The sequence below is a fragment of the Triturus cristatus genome, chromosome 2_2, assembly GCF_964204655.1.
Source record: "Triturus cristatus chromosome 2_2, aTriCri1.1, whole genome shotgun sequence".
Classification (NCBI taxonomy): Eukaryota; Metazoa; Chordata; class Amphibia; order Caudata; family Salamandridae; genus Triturus; species Triturus cristatus.
In genome coordinates this window covers 1,018,789,823-1,018,807,386 of record NC_140582.1, presented here as the reverse complement: position 1 = coordinate 1,018,807,386, position 17,564 = coordinate 1,018,789,823, and the positions used below count along the sequence as shown (strand labels likewise).

Sequence of the window (17,564 nt, the reverse complement as noted above, 5' to 3'; positions counted from 1 at the left end):
CTGTAGGATATGGCGGCAAGAGGATAGACATTATAGGCATGAGATGGATGAATATTGAGTTCAGGAATAACATATTGAGAGGAAGGGTGTACATTACGAAGGAGGGTTCAGATCTTCTTGGTTGGCGACATCAGAAGGATTTAAACATTGTTCTGAATCCAAATGCTGATGAACCTGTCATGGTGATTGAAACTGGTGTGCAAGAGATTGGAGAAGGGGAAAGTATAATACAAAAATGTCCTCATGTTTTCTCAGATGAATTGTGAGTGTTTAAAGACTTTACCCACAACATTATTTTGAAAGAAAAATCAGTGCCAGTTGTGCACAAGGTAATATCCATACCACACTTGATGAGAGAGCCATTACAAAAATAATTGGATAAGTTACTTGCAGAAGGAATTATAGAACCGATTGAGTCTTCGGAGTGGTTATCTCCAGTGGTTGTGGCTCCCAAGGATGATGGGAAAATGTGTCTATGCATAGATTTAAGAGAACTAAATCGTAATATATAGGTGGACAGACAACCACTTCCCAATATATCTGAAATGTTGACTATGATGGGGGGTGGAAAATTGTTCAGTGTTCTTGATATGTCATTGGCGTACCATCAAGTGAACTTACATCAACAATCGAGAACCCTGACTTCATTTATTACTCCTGGGAGCTTTCCTTTATCGAAGAATGCCATTTGGATGATGCAAAGTATTTTTTCTGGTATGCAGAAAGTCCTATGCTTTCAAGATGCTATGTTGGTGGGTCTGAGGGAGAGCATGATGAGGTGTTAAATTAAGTATTTTCAAGAATAGATAAGCATGGTTTGACCATAAAAAAAGAAAATGTCAGCTAAGCAAAAAATCAAGTTGATTATTTAGGACATTAGATTTCTGCCACAGGTATTAAGCCTAAAAAAAGTATTGTAAAGGCTATATCTGATGGACCCAGGCCTCAAAATAATGTGCAGTTAAAATCTTTTTTGGGGCTTGTGGAGTATTGTTCTAAGTTTATAAGTGATTTTACCGGAAAAAGTCGAAACAATGAGGATGTTGTTGAAAAATATGGCTGTTTATGAATGGGGAGAAGAGTATGAAAGTGCTTTTACTGATGTTAAAGCATCTATCAGTAGGTCACCGACGTTGTATCACTTCATTGTACATAACAAAACGATAGTAACCACTGATGCTAGTAATGTTGGATTGGGGGCCATGTTGTCCTAGAGGGTAGATGGACAAGAAAGAATATTTGGATTTGCTTCCAGGCGACTACAAGGAGCAGAACGGTCCTATTTTACCATTGAAAAGGAGGCATTGGCGTGCTGTTGGGGGATACATCATTTCAAATATTATTTGTGTGGTTTACCCTTTACAGTCCGAACAGATCAGAAGCCTTTATTGCACATATTCAAGTGTGGTAAAGGCGTAAAGGTGGTGTGACACCAAGAATAGCTAGGTGGTTGTTATCGGTAATGGATTTAAATTTTGTCGTAGATTATGTTAAGGGAAAGAAAAACGTAGTTGCAGATTGTTTTTCCCGAATGCCTGTTGAGGATGGTTGGTGGGATAAAGAAGGAGAAGAGCAGTTTAAAATGAATATTTGTGAACTTACTGGATTTGCTTTAACTGAGGATGACTGGTATAGAGCTGCGGTGGAAGATGATGAATATAGCAAATTGAAAGACCTGATTGCTGGAGATTGGAATCAAGGAGGCAGGGATTGTCAGGCAATGAGACTTTATAGTGTGGTCAAGGATGAATTAAGTATTTGTACGTTCAAGGTGCTACGGGCTGGCCATGTGGTTCCCCAAGTTGTTTAAGAGCAAAGTGAATTGATATGGGACACAAAGCACCTTTGGGTAGAAGTTTGACTAAGAGAAGGGTGAGACAGTTTTTCTGGAGGCCAGGAATGAATAGAGAGGTAGAGGATACAGTGAGAGATTGCATGGCATGTGCCAACAGTGATAAGAGCAAAGTGGTGAGAGAACCACCCTTGTGTATTAAAGAGTTACCTAAGAAACCATGGGAACAATTGCAATTAATTTTATTGGTCCAGTATAGAAGTTGGGAAGCCCGGTTTTTACTGGTTATTGTAGATTACCACAGTAAATGGTTTGTTGTAAAGACTATGGAGTACATAATGACAGAGAATGTGATGAAAGCATTACAGGAAATGGTTATGGAGGAAGGAATTCCTAGAGTGATTACCACCGACAATGGGGTGCAGTTTTTTTCATCTGAAATGGTAAGATTCTTTAATCACCTGAGGATCAAACACGAATGGGTAGCATTGTTCAGACCTTAGACGAATGGTTTGGTCGAAAGGGTGAACCTATCATAATGGAAAATATTCAACTTTCTTTGGCCAATGGATTGTCTTGAAGAGATGAGTTGAACAAAATGGTATGGACTCACAGAGTGACTCCACATTTTATTACAGGAGTATCACCCTTTATTGCTCTGAAGGGAGCCTGCCACAAAAGAATCCCCAATGTGGTTGCAAGACAAGAGGCGAGTCTGGGTTGATCGGAAAGCCAGGAGATCCAGAGTGAGGGAAAAGCAGAGTGTCTGCAAACAAATGTATGCTCACAAAAGAGGAGTGAACTCTACTCACTGGAGATGTGGAGATTGGGTGGTAACGAGGAATGGAGGTATTGTAAAAAAAGGAGAGAATAAGTACTCTCAACCTAGTAGAGTGGTTGGGGTGAAAAAATGTGGTTGTGCTGGAGGGTGGTAAGGAATGGAGCTTTGGTAATCTGAGCAAAGTGGTTGGCCCTAACCATTTTTGAAAGTGGTGTCTAGTTAAGTATAAATTTTACTTTGTATCTTATCACACATGTTGAATTGTTGATTTGACATGTACCTATTCTCTCTGTATTTTTTTTTAATATCATATAGGTTTTACTTGTGTTGCTTTGTAAGGGGGGAGATATGTAGGAAACATTCTTACTGTTGATGTAACTCGGACTGTTGATGTGGAAGCTCTGGAGCTGGCAGTTGGTGAAGCTGTGAGCTGCTGGAGGTTGCTGTACTTGGAGAGAATAAAGAAAGCTGAATTTACACTTGTGTTGTGTAAATTACTACATATAGGCCTAGGAGACTGCCAGAGAAACCCAATATGTGCACAACCGTAACCCGTAGTAAGCACCAGCAAACCTTATCACTCAAGGAGACTCAAGGAGTCTTCAGAGGGAATAAAGAGGTTTGATCCTAGAATTCTAGGATACTTGACTTGCTTTCAAGTTTCAAAAAGAAACTAAACTGCATCCTTTTCAGTAAATGTCTAGAACTGTACTGTCCAGAGTGCCTTCAACCAAAATCCCTCTCCTCCAGGGACTCTGATGTCCTCCCATCGTTGATTAGACTCTTTATTTCATCTAGCTCTTTGAACTGACTGAAAGAAGACACATACCACTCTAAAAATAAAGAAATAGGTAGAGACATTTATATTGTAGAGCTTCATTATCCTCATTGCCATCATCTTCAACATGATGTCTGCCATCTCCTGGCCAACTTGAATTGCATGCCTACTACACCTGATTACAACTAAATTACATTAAAAATGACGAGTAGCACAGTATACTACGGGCACAACAGGATTCTCTTGTAGCGAATTTACAATATTATTGGCAATATACATTCCACTTTATATTTCTGGTCATAACATTTACTCGTGTCAAATTGTGTTTCCCTGGTTGATTCTACATGAAAAAGTCAGGTTATGTCCTAGTCTTTTATTTGCTATATAAAAATGTTTAATAAACGATTAAACACATTTTCTGTGTGTTTGTTTTAATTAAAAAGAGAATATAAACTATCAAGTAGAATAAGGAATAGTAATTCAATGACAATAAGTGAGGGGGCTCTTCATCCTTTTCAGCTTTTGAGACTATCTATGGGGAAGAGGTGGCATTTGATGGAAAATCTGAAATTCAACATTGTCACTGTTTTCTGAGCAGCCCAATGTTTTATAGCACAGAACTTACATTTGGATTCATCAGCAAAGTCATAGATTATCAAGGAAGTCTTTGTTGTACCATTCTGTAGTGTTAACCTGAAATGCAGTCTTCAAAAATTGAATCCAGGTAAACATGAGTGATTGTGCCAAGCTCTAAATAGACTGTCAGGTCTTGCTAAGGATGGGAATTGTATTATATTGGTCCACTCCGGGTCTATCCTCGGTGGGACAGGGGGTGGTATCTGCCTCTAGTTTAGTTTCAGCATTTGTTTAAAATCTTGCTAACCCACTCTTCTTTGGCTTTATCACGTAAGTTAGGTTGTGGTGAATTAGTTGCGGATTTGGATTTATCTAAATGGGAATCTGTTCCGTGGTTACCCCCTACAAGCTTTGGATTTTTATTTTTGCTCAATATTGTACTCCTGCTCAAATCCTAGAACTAGATTTTCTAACACTTAATCGGGTTTAGGTGACATTGTTGACTCACTTTCTAACATGTTGATCTTTGATGGTGAAAAGTTATCTGAATGTTGGAAGGATGTCCTTGCCATTTTATTCTATTTACTAATTTGTTTCATAGATGCTCCTCGCCTCTCATTCATCTGAATAGCGATACTTTGCTTTAGTTTAACATCTGAATGTACATACTTTATTTAGGGTATTAAGGGCACCTGGAAATGCATTCAACAGCTTTGAAAATCAAAGCCCAACACTAAATTTGAATTGTGGTTGAATGATTTAACCTCTTTATCAGTCATGGAAAAGCCTCTTCATTATTCTAATTTTACTCAATATACACTTTATGGTATTTTAGAGCTGCTTTGAAAAATATTTAGTAGTCTATTTCTCCCCCCCTCCCTTAATGAGGCATTACATAAACATTCATATTTTTCTTTGATAGATTTGGGCACGGACAGACAGGTGTTAGCCTTAGGACAGTCTTATCCCAAATCTTTAGCCTCACCTCCTCCATTTTTGCTGCACTTATTTTTGTTGGCCTTAGGAGTGCACTTTACCACTGTTAACCATTGCTGAAGTGCTTGTGCTCCTCCCCTAAATCATGGTTACATTGGCTTATAGCCAATTGGCATATTTAATTTACATGTGTATTGTCCCCCCAGTGGAATCTGAGGAAAGTAAACAGTCTATCAAGATCTGTTTACTTTCTGTTTTTGCCTGGAGCAGCTGTTGATATTTAAAAGTAGTAGGGCTAATACCTGCTCTTGTTTATTGCTAATGGGTGAGCATCTTCCAGGGCGGGTTCGGGGCTCTCCACCGGAGTATTATTTGAAATAAAGGAGTAAAATAGTACACTTTAAATCACATCTTCATATAAATTTGCTGAATAGCTGTAGACTCTTAAAGGGCACTCATTAAATATTCAAATCCTTTTTGCGTCATGTTTCACTGGTGTACTAAGCCAGTGAAACATGATGCTCCCCATGAGTTGACTGCACTTTTTCAGAATGTACTATGAGTGCCCACATATGTCATAAATTACCTGTATTGACTCATGGCCAGCATGTTGTGACGGGTGCCTAATTAAATTCAATATGCCAGTGCCAGAAGTTTGCCTTTAGTAATGTTCATGTACCATTAGTAACCGTTATGTCAAAAATGACCTCTTGTATGTCTGGGCATGGATTTTGTCATAGTCCCCCAGTCCCATATACCACAATTGTACTCCATTATGCCAAAAAGTACCTTTAATGTGCCAGCACCAGCATTTTGTCATGGGTGCCCATGCCAAGAATTTCTTCCAGTATGCCAGCACCAGTATATTTTCAGAGGTGCCCCATGCGAAAAACTTCCATCAGTATGCCAGCACCATCCTTTTGCCATTGGTGTCCCATATCCCAAGCATTATCTCTATCTAACAGCATTTTGTCACAGGCGCTTTTAATGCTAAGAATTTCCCCCTGTACTCCAGCACCACCATGTTACAATGGGTTTCTCTTTAAACCAATAAATACCTTTAGTATGTCAGGTCCAATAGCAGACTCGCAGGCATTCTTACCCATGGTCACTTACATTATCTCACTGACATTCATTTTCACTCATACTCTTACTCATTATCACTTGCTATCACTCATGCATACTTTGACTCATTCAAATCAGCTCACTCACTTGCACTCATTCTTACTCTCACTCATTCTCACAAAGTCCCCTTATTATCACTGTCTCTGACTTACTCATTCTCACTTATTTGCACTAACTTGCACTCACTCATATTCAATCTTACTCTCACTCATACTTACAGTCACTTGCACTCATTCTCACTCATTCTCACTTAGTCTCACCCACTCTGATTTACTCATTCTCACAGTTGCACCACTCACTCTCACTCTCTCATACACATTCATTCTCATTCACTCTCAGTGCCACACCTACGCATGCATACTTGCACACACGCCCACCGAATATATTTTAAAGGATTTTATTTTACTTACTAGAGCTGTCTTTTTTTTTTTACACTAATAGTGAGTAATAAGGTAGAAGGGCAAAATCGGCAGAATTTTAGGGTGGAGTTCCAACACCCATAAGGACGAGCTACCCTGGTGGTCTTGGCACTATTTGTGCCACCTCTGAGGCCATTGGTCACAAAGATAGTGCCAAAGCGTGCTAGGGGCAAACCAGGTGTCACAACTGTGACTCCTGGTTACCCTTACTTGACGTCCATGAGACAGTTATTACCAAATGTATGTTAATCAATTTACGCACCTCAGAAGGATGGAAGGCTTTGCCAACTCTGAGGCAAGTGGTCGTACAGATAGTGCCAAAGGGCGCTAGGAGCAAGCCCTGGTCACTCTCTTAAATGACATCCACGAGACTGTATGAAATGTATATTAATCAGTATAAACACCTTAGAAGGATGGAAGGCTGAGTCTGCTGTGCTGTGATTCAGACAGTTGACCTCAAAAACTCATTTGCCAACGGGGACCATTAAGCTCACCGAGTCACCCTGCTGTTCAAATAAAAGTGTGGGATTTCAACATAAGAAATAAACAGTACTTCCTTTCCTTGCAGATCACAAAAGTGCGATGTAATTCAGCGCGTGCAATGACTATTAATATTTTTTCTACTGTATACAGTGTACATTTACAGTGTACATAGAACATAGCAAAGAAACTGGGCAGATCGTTTTTGAATTTCATATTGTAAAAATCATTACAATCTATAAGTTTATAAATAGTGTTATTATTTATTAAGATGAATTATAAATGAGCAAAACCCCATTGATTTAGCACTGCAGTGTGGTCTGTGATTAATGTACTTGAACATGTGACCTCAATTCCCATCCGTGATAGATGTATTGCACTAAAACCCTGAAAGCAGAGTGAGTAACCACAAAGTGTGAGTTTTGCTTTAAATAGTGTTCCCTATTTCTGTTGTACAATTAATTCAGCATCAAAGTTTAACATCGTGCAAGGCGCTGTGAAGCAAAAGCCAGTCTTCAATACAAGTAATACTTAAAAGAATAACTCTTACAACATTGCATTATATAGGCCCTGAACACATTTATCTTAAAAATTAAAGCTCAGATATACTGAAGCTTTTGGCTGTCATTGAACCAGTTATTTGCTAGGGGAGCTACCTTACTGCAATCAATCCCCGAATGTGTTTTCTCCTATAATATGCAACGAAAGGTTTGACATCCATATTGCAGGTTATTCCACCTGGTACCAGGTTGGTGTTTTTGCACCAGCACAACCAAAGGTCCTGGTTTAACAAAAGCAATAACTGCCATTTACAAAGTAGAAATAGTGGACATTTCTGCCACTTCAATCTGCAAGCCACGGTCACTTTGTATTATCTATAAACATATTATCAGAAAAAAATTATATGTATGATTACGCACAACGTCAACCAACTACTAGGAGGCAGCACACAGCAGTGTTTCCATTTTTTCAAATTACATATTTTGCATAATTGACCAAATATATATATGCAACCAAAGCAGTGGTCAAAAGAATCAATTTATCTCTAATAGATATTATTTAAGTATTAGGAGAGAGGCTTATTGCTGACTATCTCCCATGAAGTTGCCTCTAAATTATTGCACCAAGTCGCATCTGAGGGATCATCTATCCACAATGTTTGCTGATAACGAGGGGCGGGGGCGTAATTGGTAAATCTGTGTTTAAAATCAGATTTCTGGAATGTCAACATAATAATTTGGAATATTTCAATTTACACTGTGAGGTGATAAGCGAGCCAAGAAATCTACATATTTTGCACCAGGGGTTTTCAACCTTTTCTGTAATGAGAGCTACTTATGTTTAGTGAAACTCATTGAGAGCTACTAAAGTTATTGGCATTGTTTTAGTGGCCACCATATCGACGTTTTTTAGCAGTTTACTACCAGCGACCACCTCAGTGCATCAGGCCTGGTTGCCAGCAGTAATGTCAAACGAGCATTGGCATGGCCAATAGGTCTAGCTTTTGGGACCTTATAAGTATTTAGTTATGCAGCATAATATCTTTGGTGCAACAACGTTAACTGCTGCATGGCTAAACACTTATAAGGTCCCAAAGGCGAGACCTATTGGCTATGCCAATGCATGTTTAATTAACTAAAGCCCTGCCACAAACTACCCATGTTTACGGACAACAGACCATGAGTGCGTCGCTGCCAGCTCAAACGTGTGTACAGATAAACAACTGGGATTTGCAGGCAGCACGAGGCAGCAAACCTCTCTAGTTCGACAGGAGCGGGCAAGCAGCCAAGTCCGGCTATTTACCACCTCAGCGAACGGCGCACTGCAATATTAGCCACCGAGCTGCCCGTGCCACAATATCATAAATTACTCTAAAATTAGACGTAATGCCGTGTTTGAAGTAGCGAGGGTGTCCTCAGGACATGGGGCGAAAGAGAGATGATTAAACCTCCATGTGTCACGAAGGTGGGTGTGAACCCAGCTTTAAGAGAAATGAGGTGGTGACAGAAAACAGTTTACAATCTGATGCCGGTGGGAAAGGGTAAAAGACACACAATTCGGGAAGGGTAAAAGACACACAATTCGGGCTGGACTGTTCCTATGAGGCACAGGGTCAAGACTGATTTGCATATAGATGGGTTCAAACTGGAATGGCATGGTGAGCAAAAAAACGATGGATTTAGGCCCAGATCTCTGTACTGGGGTGAATGTATGACATTGTTCTGCATTCTGTCCATCAACTGTTGTTTTTGCATTTGTCACCCCGAGTGGGTCGGGTATGCTCAGATGTGAGTCCTGTGCTCTCCATGCCACTGGAATCAAGCTATCCTGGCTGAAGAGGGGTGAAGCCTGGAAATCAGTCCTCAGATACTTGGTTCCAGTCCAGGGAGGACTTGGCTTGGCAGTTCGGACTGGACTGTTCCCATGAGGCACAGGATCAAGACTGATTTGCATATGGCTGAGTTCAAACTGGAATGGCATGGTGAGCAAAAAAACGATGGATTTAGGCCCAGATCTCTGTACTGGGGTGAATGTATGACATTGGTCTGCATTCTGTCCATCAATTGTTGTTTTTGCATTTGTCACCCCGAGTGGGTCGGGTATGCTCAGACATGAGTCCCGTGCTCTCCATGCCACTGGAATCATGCTATCCTGGCTGAAGAGGAGTGAAACCCCGAAACCGGTCCTAGGATGCTTAGTTCCAGTCCAGGGAGGACCTGGCTTGGCCTTTCAGGCCGGACTGTTCCCTTGAGGCACAGGGTCAAGACTGATTTGCATATGGCTGGGTTCAAACTCCAATGGCATGGTGAGCAAAAAAACGATGGATTTAGGCCCAGATCTCTATACTGGGGTGATTGTATGACATTTTTCTGCATTCTGTCCATCAGCTGTTGTTTTTTCAGGTGTGGAAGGGTGTCAGAAGGGGAGGAAAGGTTCCACCTATTTCCCGCCCACCCCATTCGCCACCGTAGAGGTAATATTCAGTAGTGAAGGCAGTGGATTATTCAAATGCGGCAAACACATAGTCATATCGTATTTTCTACAGATGAAAAAGATGTAGAAGAAAAGATGTGGAAGAAAAAAACATTCACTCTGAGTCCTGACCATACAGACTACACTTCTGAGATTACCGGGTAATGCAAAAATAAAAAAGCAAGCAATTGAAAAGTCAACCAATTTTGTTAATATTTTTCTTAATAGGCCAGTTTACTGGTACCCAAAGCCCAAAATAAATCATGCGGAAACTCCCCGTGTTCCTAGGAATCGAATCAACCAGTCGGCGGGCACATTATCCGTACCTTCTACTAGAGACCACTTCCTGTACTGTGCTTTAGGCTTTGTGCGTTGTTTGTTTTTTTGTTTTAAACAAAATGCACCATTTGCTCTTTTAAGTAAATTCTACTTGGTTCTGGAATTGCAACTTGTGAGTGAGCAACGGCATTTTTCATTTTATGCTCCTTAAAACAACTTCGCTGTATTTGATTTTCTGGGTGGGTCTGTAGCTGGTCTTCCACTGTGGCCTGAAAGGGGTAAAAACTACAAATATGGCCGGGCTGGCATCTGCGGCGTGAGGCTGTCCGGTTAAACTGTTCAGAACTAGTATCCGCCCTCCAACGCTATAGGGTTTGAAGTAAGCTTCTATTCTGTCATATGCGCACATTTTCTCTGATCAAAAACTTTGACTTTGGTAGATACGTTCTGCTCAAAGAGTCAATGGTTAAAAGGAGGTATTTCCGACATCATCTACATTTCATGTTATCTAGCATATTTTTCCTTTGGACACAAAAAAATATATATGTTTCATTGGTTAAGCAAATGGAAAAAGTATCTGACCATCACCGTGTTGGACCTCACCGTATGACAATATGCCTTGTAATACCAAATCTTAAAGTTTCATATTGCCGAGGTGGGCCATGCATCAAATATAAAGAAAACAAGCGCTGGCACCTCTCACTGAAAGTTAAAAGAAAACAAGTTTTACGAGGAGAGGAGGAGGCAGCAGGGGGAGGGGAGATAGGAGTGGGCCTGCGCCTGTTTCCCTTGAAGGAGCGAGCAGGAACCATCTGTTAATTACAAACAGATGGTGTCAAAGCTCGCTCCCGCAAGGGAATCGCCAAACGTGCACGCATTGCCATTGAAAGAAATGCAACGCGTGCAAGTTTTTTGGCCAAAAAGCGAATCGATATCAAAAGGTCTCCTCCTAATCAGCGCATGCGTGCTGCTTAGGCGAGACCTAAAAACCTTGTTACTATGACATGCTACTACATGGGCAATACATAACAGCCAGATCTGCAAAGCCTCTGTTATCTAGGTAATGGCATTTGCAAAAAATGTCTCCTTAATGTCACATGATTTATCACTCAAATATTAGCTTTAAATAGATTTAGAAAATTCTGCCATTTTCCTTAAAGTATCAGCTCACGAGTTTTGAAAATATACCCATTTTCATCTCAAATACACACTCTCAATTTTGGTATATGTAAATTATTTCAGCCAAGCAATAGCTTCTAATTTGTTAGGGTTGGATGCACACAGGAGAGATACTTCCAGGTGGCTGGAGCGCTACCAATATCTCACCAGCTTCTCGTTGGAGAAGCATGTTTTACACCTTTCATTTGAAATAATGTGAGTCTTATAGACTGGTGTGCTATTTGAATTGGGGAAAAGGTCACTTTAGTTTCAGCAATGTTAATTGCTAATCAATTGTATTTTAATATGGTATGGGACATTTTAATTGATTTTGGAGAACCTTTATGTCTGTAAAGTTATGTAATTGTTCCCTGGATGCATAAATAACAATTTTGAGAGATTTTCCACTTCAAATATTCTGATATTTTGGTTGATCTTTAGCAAATGTACAGTACAATATGGGAACTAGGGCAGAACTTTGGTGTAACCCACTTGTCACTACTGACAGTGCAGAAAATCTAATGACCTCTACCTTGATATTTAGCTACAGATTAGAGTGTAATATGTAAAGAACTGTCTGAAATCCATATGACATATTAAAATCTGTGAATGTTGCTTCAGCTTCGTATACAGTTTCTTAAGGCCAAATGGAGTAGCAAAATATCAGGACATGGGATTACGTATTCGCAGAGAGATCATTGCTGGACTCTTAAAATGAATTCATTCTCCTTAACCCTAACTAACAGTTAGACAAATTTATCACAAACAGAGTAGTCCCTGAATTTTCTTCTTTTAAAGCATGGCATATGAGTTACCAATGCAAATAATTATGGACTACAATACAAACTTATAATATCAATTAAATATTTTAACCGGACAAAGGACTGCGGCAAATTATACCAGAATATATTCATGTGTAAAGTTCAGTTTGTTTGAGGTGGAAGATCTTCAGATTGGTTTATGAGTCAGTGACCATTAGGAAACCATCACATCTTACAACCGATGCATCGCTCCAGCTGTGCAATGCATATTTGATGCAGACCCTCAAATGCTCCACAAACCAGGATTTAAAGAGCTTTGTTCAGCAGGCCCAGCGGGATCCCTGTAGCCGGCCTATATGTATCGCGGTCAGACTGAGCTTGTGACTTTATCCCTGTCTGGAGCGACCAGACCTCCACAATTGGCGCTGTGCGCTTTTTGGCGTTATTTCCACTAAACTCTTTAAGCTTGCATTTCTCTGGTTCTACTGATTGGCTTTTGTTGTTTTGATATTGTTTTATTGATCAAAATAAATCTAGTCTTCTAACTTGGTGTGGGATCCTTTTTGTGTGGTGTTTTTTCACTTTATTACTGTTTGAAGTGTTGCACAAATAGTTTACACATTGCCTCCAGATTAAGCATGTCTGCTCTGTGCCAAGCTACCAGAGAGTTGAGCACAGGTTAATTTAGGGTTGGCTTGTGTCTTACCCTGACAAGGATTGTGGCTGTTGCTTGACTAGGGCTCACTCCCCTGTCAACCAAAAACCCCAATTTCATACTTTGGTAGCAGTGGTGGCATTAGGACTTGTGGTGTTGCACTCCCATACAGTGATTTTGTGTACACTACCATCCCATACCGGAGACCAATTTGAGTTTAAACTCTCCCTGATTGCCCTTTTTGCTTTTTCGGAATTCTCTCTCTGACTGAGACAAAAGGCGCTGAGGGCCCGGGCAGGAGTCCACTATTCACTGGTTATAGCAGCAAAAGATGATGATGTGGATACCCATTCTGAGAGGCAGCAGTCTGCTGAGGGGAGTGATGTATCTCCTAAGTTGGAGCTCCCTGCCAGAGCGTTATGCATCTTCCAGTGGCCTTTCCCCAGGGGACTGGCAGACAGGAAGGCAGAAATGGAGTTTCGGCTGGAGATGGCCAAGATCAGGATGGAGGAAGTAAAACTAGCCATGGAGAAGAAACTGGCCTTAGAGCGACTGGCTTATAATATGAGCCTCAAAGAGCTGGACTTCAAAGCCAGGCAGGTAGAGTCCAGCATTATTGGTTGAAGCATACCTGCAGAGTCCTCTGGAGACAAGAGGGTCTGGTGCCTGACTTTGTTGTGGGGATGACATGAACAAGTGGTGTGAAGCATATGAGGTGGCTTCCTCAAGGCTCTGAAAAATAGTGTCTTTATATGAAAAGATAGCAGCTCGCCAATGATTCCACGTAATGGATTTGGAATGTCAGGTTAAAAGTAGATTTACATGGTTTAAAGTTATGTTGAGGGACACTTTTTTACCTTTAAGACTGGGGTTCACACCTTTACCCTGGCACGTTAAGAAAGATGGAAATGGACGAAATTCAAATTCACAGGTGGCTTCTGATGGACTATTATAAGCCTGTGTCTCAAAAGTTAATGGCGAACAAATCAATGTGAGGCCTTACTTATAGTTTAACATGTTATTCTTGGAGGACTATGATAAGTCCCTTGCAGTCAACTATAAGTACGGCCTCACATTCTACTCCTGTCACCTATATAAATCTCCGGGTTGGGCTGTTCGTTTATTTATTTCTTAACCCTAATACTGTTTAAATTGCTGCTGGCTTTCACCTTCAGATTTCTGTTTGTTAGGTATCTGAGAAATGAGTGCATTCTGAAAAGTTAGGCCAGCCAATGTCTTTTATGAAACTGCGGTTCACCTCTATATCAACTACTGGTAAGATTGTTGTGTGCATCTTCCTATATTGACATAGAAGGGTCTTTGACCACGCCCTCCTTGGTCCTTCCACTCTTCCTACTCCAACTGATTCCCTCTGTGAACTTCTCTCAGCAATCACTGCTACCAATGTGTTATAACTTGCTTATCAGTGAGAACATTTATAATCTAATGCCAAGTAAAAAGTGGGTTCAAAACAACTTGTTTTATTTCAGTTAGCTGTACTTTGTTCACTATGTTGCTCTAATAATTGAAAACCTTGCCAGCCTTGCATGCTGAAACTCACAAGCTTTTTATTTTCTTTGCAGTATCTCACCACCAGGCTGTTCATAGCCATCTAGAGAAACCAGCAAGTACTGCAATCCTATGCCACAATTGTGGAAATGCTTGTAAAGGGGAGGTTTTGAGAGTGCAGAGTAAATATTTCCATATTAAGTGCTTTGTCTGCAAAGGTAAGCATCTACTTCACCTGCATGTGAATATTACAGTCAAATAAGAGTTGTCTTGAGATTTTGATTTTGTTTTCCTTACCAGTAGCAACATTAATCTTAATCTGCATTAATGTTAACTCCTGTAAAGTGTGCTCACGCTCAAGAAGACCCTCAGCACATATGTAGTTTTTTGCCTCTGTTCCCACAGAAGATGCTTTGTTTAGGTCTGGGTCACATCCTGTTTTTGCAATGACTTTCATTGTAACCCAAACATATAGGTATACTTATTCCATGCCATTGAAAATAAATGTGGCGAAATAATCCATGTCATTTCGTGCAAGATTATTATTAAACACACTTTTGCTCACATGACCGTATAGTGTATTGTATATTACCACTTTGCAGTTTAATTGGCTTGAGAAAACAAATTAAAAAAATTCTCTCTGATTTCATTCTAGTATTGGTTGACAGAAAAAAACAACTGGGTTACACTCAAATGTTTATTTATTATTATTCTATTTCATTGTAAAGATTTAAGCCTTTGTGTTGTGTATGATTATTGCATTTTTTACTACTGAACAGTAAAATACGGCAACATGATCATGGGAAACCAATTTGTAGGGAAGGACGATCTTGAGGAAATACTAATAAATTGAAAATGAAAGGAAACATTTTAATGTTAAGGAAAAATCCAAAATTACATTAAACTTAGGTGGAGTTTAGGGGCTGTGAGGAGTTCTTTGTTTCAGTGATGGGTGATGTTTAGTGGTGACAAGGGGTTTTAAGTGTTAGGGATGGGTGGTGTTCAGAAACAGTAGGAGTTTTTAGGGTTCAGTGATGGATGGCGGTTAGGGGTGGTGAGGCTTTTTTATTGATCAGGAATGTGTGCAGTTTAAGAGTGGTGAGGGGTTTTTAGGATTCACGAAGGAGTGGAGTTTAGGTGCTTGAAGGAGTTTTTAGGGTTCAGGAATAAGTGGAGTGTAGGAGTGTTGAGGTGTTTTTAGAGTGCAGGGATCAAAGGATATAAGGGGTGTGGAAGGATTTTTAGGCTTCAGGAATGAGTAGAATTCAAGGGTGATGAGGAGTTTTAGGGGTAAATAAGGGATGGGTGGAGTTTATGGGCAGAAAGAGTTTTAGCGTTCAGGAATGGATAGAGGTTAGATGTGGAAAGAGGTTGTTAGGGTTCAGAGATGACTGGAGCTTAGGGGTGGCAAGGGGTTTGGGTTTTAGGGGTCAGGGTTTTAGGCATTCAAGGATGGGAGTGCTTAATGTGTTGAAAGGGTGATTAGTGTTGAGGGTTGGGCTGAGTTTAGGGGTCAGTGACAGGGCATAGTTTAGGTGTAGTGAAGGATTTTTAAGGTTCATGGATGGGTTTAGTTTAGCTGTAGAAATGGCTTTTAGGATTCAGGTATTGATGGAGTTTAGGGGTCAGGGATAGGTGTAGTTTAGGCATGATGAGGGTTTTTATGGGGCAGGGATGAAGGTGTGTAGGGGTTGTGAGAGGGTCAGGGACAGATGTTGTTTAAGGGTGATGAGGGATCAGCTAATTAAAACCATCCAGTGTAAATATTTGACAATGTAAAAATAATAAATCCAAAATAATGTCCCTTGAAATAAAGCACCGAAATAAGTATCTCCAGCAAAAAATGTTTCTGAAAGTAAGACAATCAACCTTGCAGCTTAAAAAACGAAGCATGCCCAAGCCAATTTTAAAAAAAAACCAAAGACCTTGCATGAACTGGTTTCTTTGAAATGGTAAATGCCATTCATCTTGCTAAGTTCTGTTGAACAGTTTATGAAAAATGGTTTCTCAGTATTGGTGTTACATGAAATTGTTTTCTATGAAACCACATTCATTCACAGCAAAGCATCAACTAAATATACAGATGTGCAGAGTGCTATTTATTACCACTGTGTCTTTGTCCTGCTTTTATTAAAAACAGACATTAGTTTATTGCTGCGATTCTGTGTGATTATATTAGTGTGCAATTTTATTAGCTCTTTTTTGTACTTTTAAAAAAAAAATCAAACCGTGAGAGCCTGCTGGTTGAGGGCATCAGTTTGCTGAACCACAGGACTTAGGTGAGTGGAGCGATAGAAGGATAAATGCGGTTAGCAAAGCTATGGTTAAGAAAGAGAGTTTTATTAGTCATAGACTTAGTCCACAAGGAATTGTGGTTACTGTGGGGACATTCCCTACAGTTAAATTACATTGCATGTGATATAAAAGTCCTCTCTTGATCAACCTAATATAGATTTAGACACTGAGGCCTAGATAGACCCGTCACAATTACACCATGTGGTAAAGACGCTCCCTGTAAAACCGCATATTTTGAGATACATAGTCATGCTTCCAAAACTGTTTGGAACTTGGTATTAGGGTTTGGATTCTCAATGTACCTGTTTAAACTTCCCTGAGGAGTGATATCCATTGTGAGCTAGATTGTGGAAGAGGCACACTTATAGAACTCAAGATACACATATAGTCAAGATTCAATTACAGTGTAAAAAGTTTGTTGGGTTTGCTTACTTGACACAGTGTAGCTTTGTTGGTTCTAGAGGCATGTTTTTCTCATAAGGAATGGCATTGTTGAATGTAATTCACAGGCAACGCTAAGGTGAACTAGCCAGGACATTTATCATGACATTGATGCCATTTGTTGGTCAAGAATCAAGTGGACAGGAATTGATATTTTTCAGTGTGATGTCTCTTCAAAGAAAGGTTTAGAATTATTTTCAAAATGATGTAACACAATATTGCATAACACGGTGCACAAAGTTTTTACTACCACCTTTATATTAATGATTCACCCAGCTTCCACTCTCTCAGTTTCCACATTAAAATATAAATCGTTGATATTTTGTTCTGTCATTAGGCAATGTATAGCCATTCCACCCTCTCATGCTATAATCTGCACGGGAAACATCGGTTACATCGCGGTGTTTACACCGCAATACCTTTACAACGCGGGTATTACAACTCAAGTCATTACAATGACTTGCGCTGGATGGTGCTCTAACCTAAGGAATAGTATGAGTTACTATTCTAACACCTTTCCTACAGCACGTAGACTGGAGTTGGAATAGTAAATCATAGTATTCCGAAGTCCAGTGCCCTCCAGCGCAAGTCGTTGTAACGACTTGC

The 17,564-nt window shown here is 40.0% G+C and overlaps 1 protein-coding gene across 10 annotated transcripts in view; it reads left to right on the top strand.

The window, feature by feature from the left end:
• Positions 1 to 17,564, top strand: part of ABLIM2 (actin binding LIM protein family member 2) — a 918,768-nt gene that overhangs the window by 229,217 nt on the left and 671,987 nt on the right. For all 10 annotated transcript variants that reach the window (XM_085642477.1, XM_085642474.1, XM_085642469.1 and 7 more), the window contains one exon: positions 14,297 to 14,440. In XM_085642477.1, the coding sequence (XP_085498603.1) occupies positions 14,297 to 14,440 (144 nt within the window). The remainder of the gene's footprint in view (positions 1 to 14,296; positions 14,441 to 17,564) is intronic.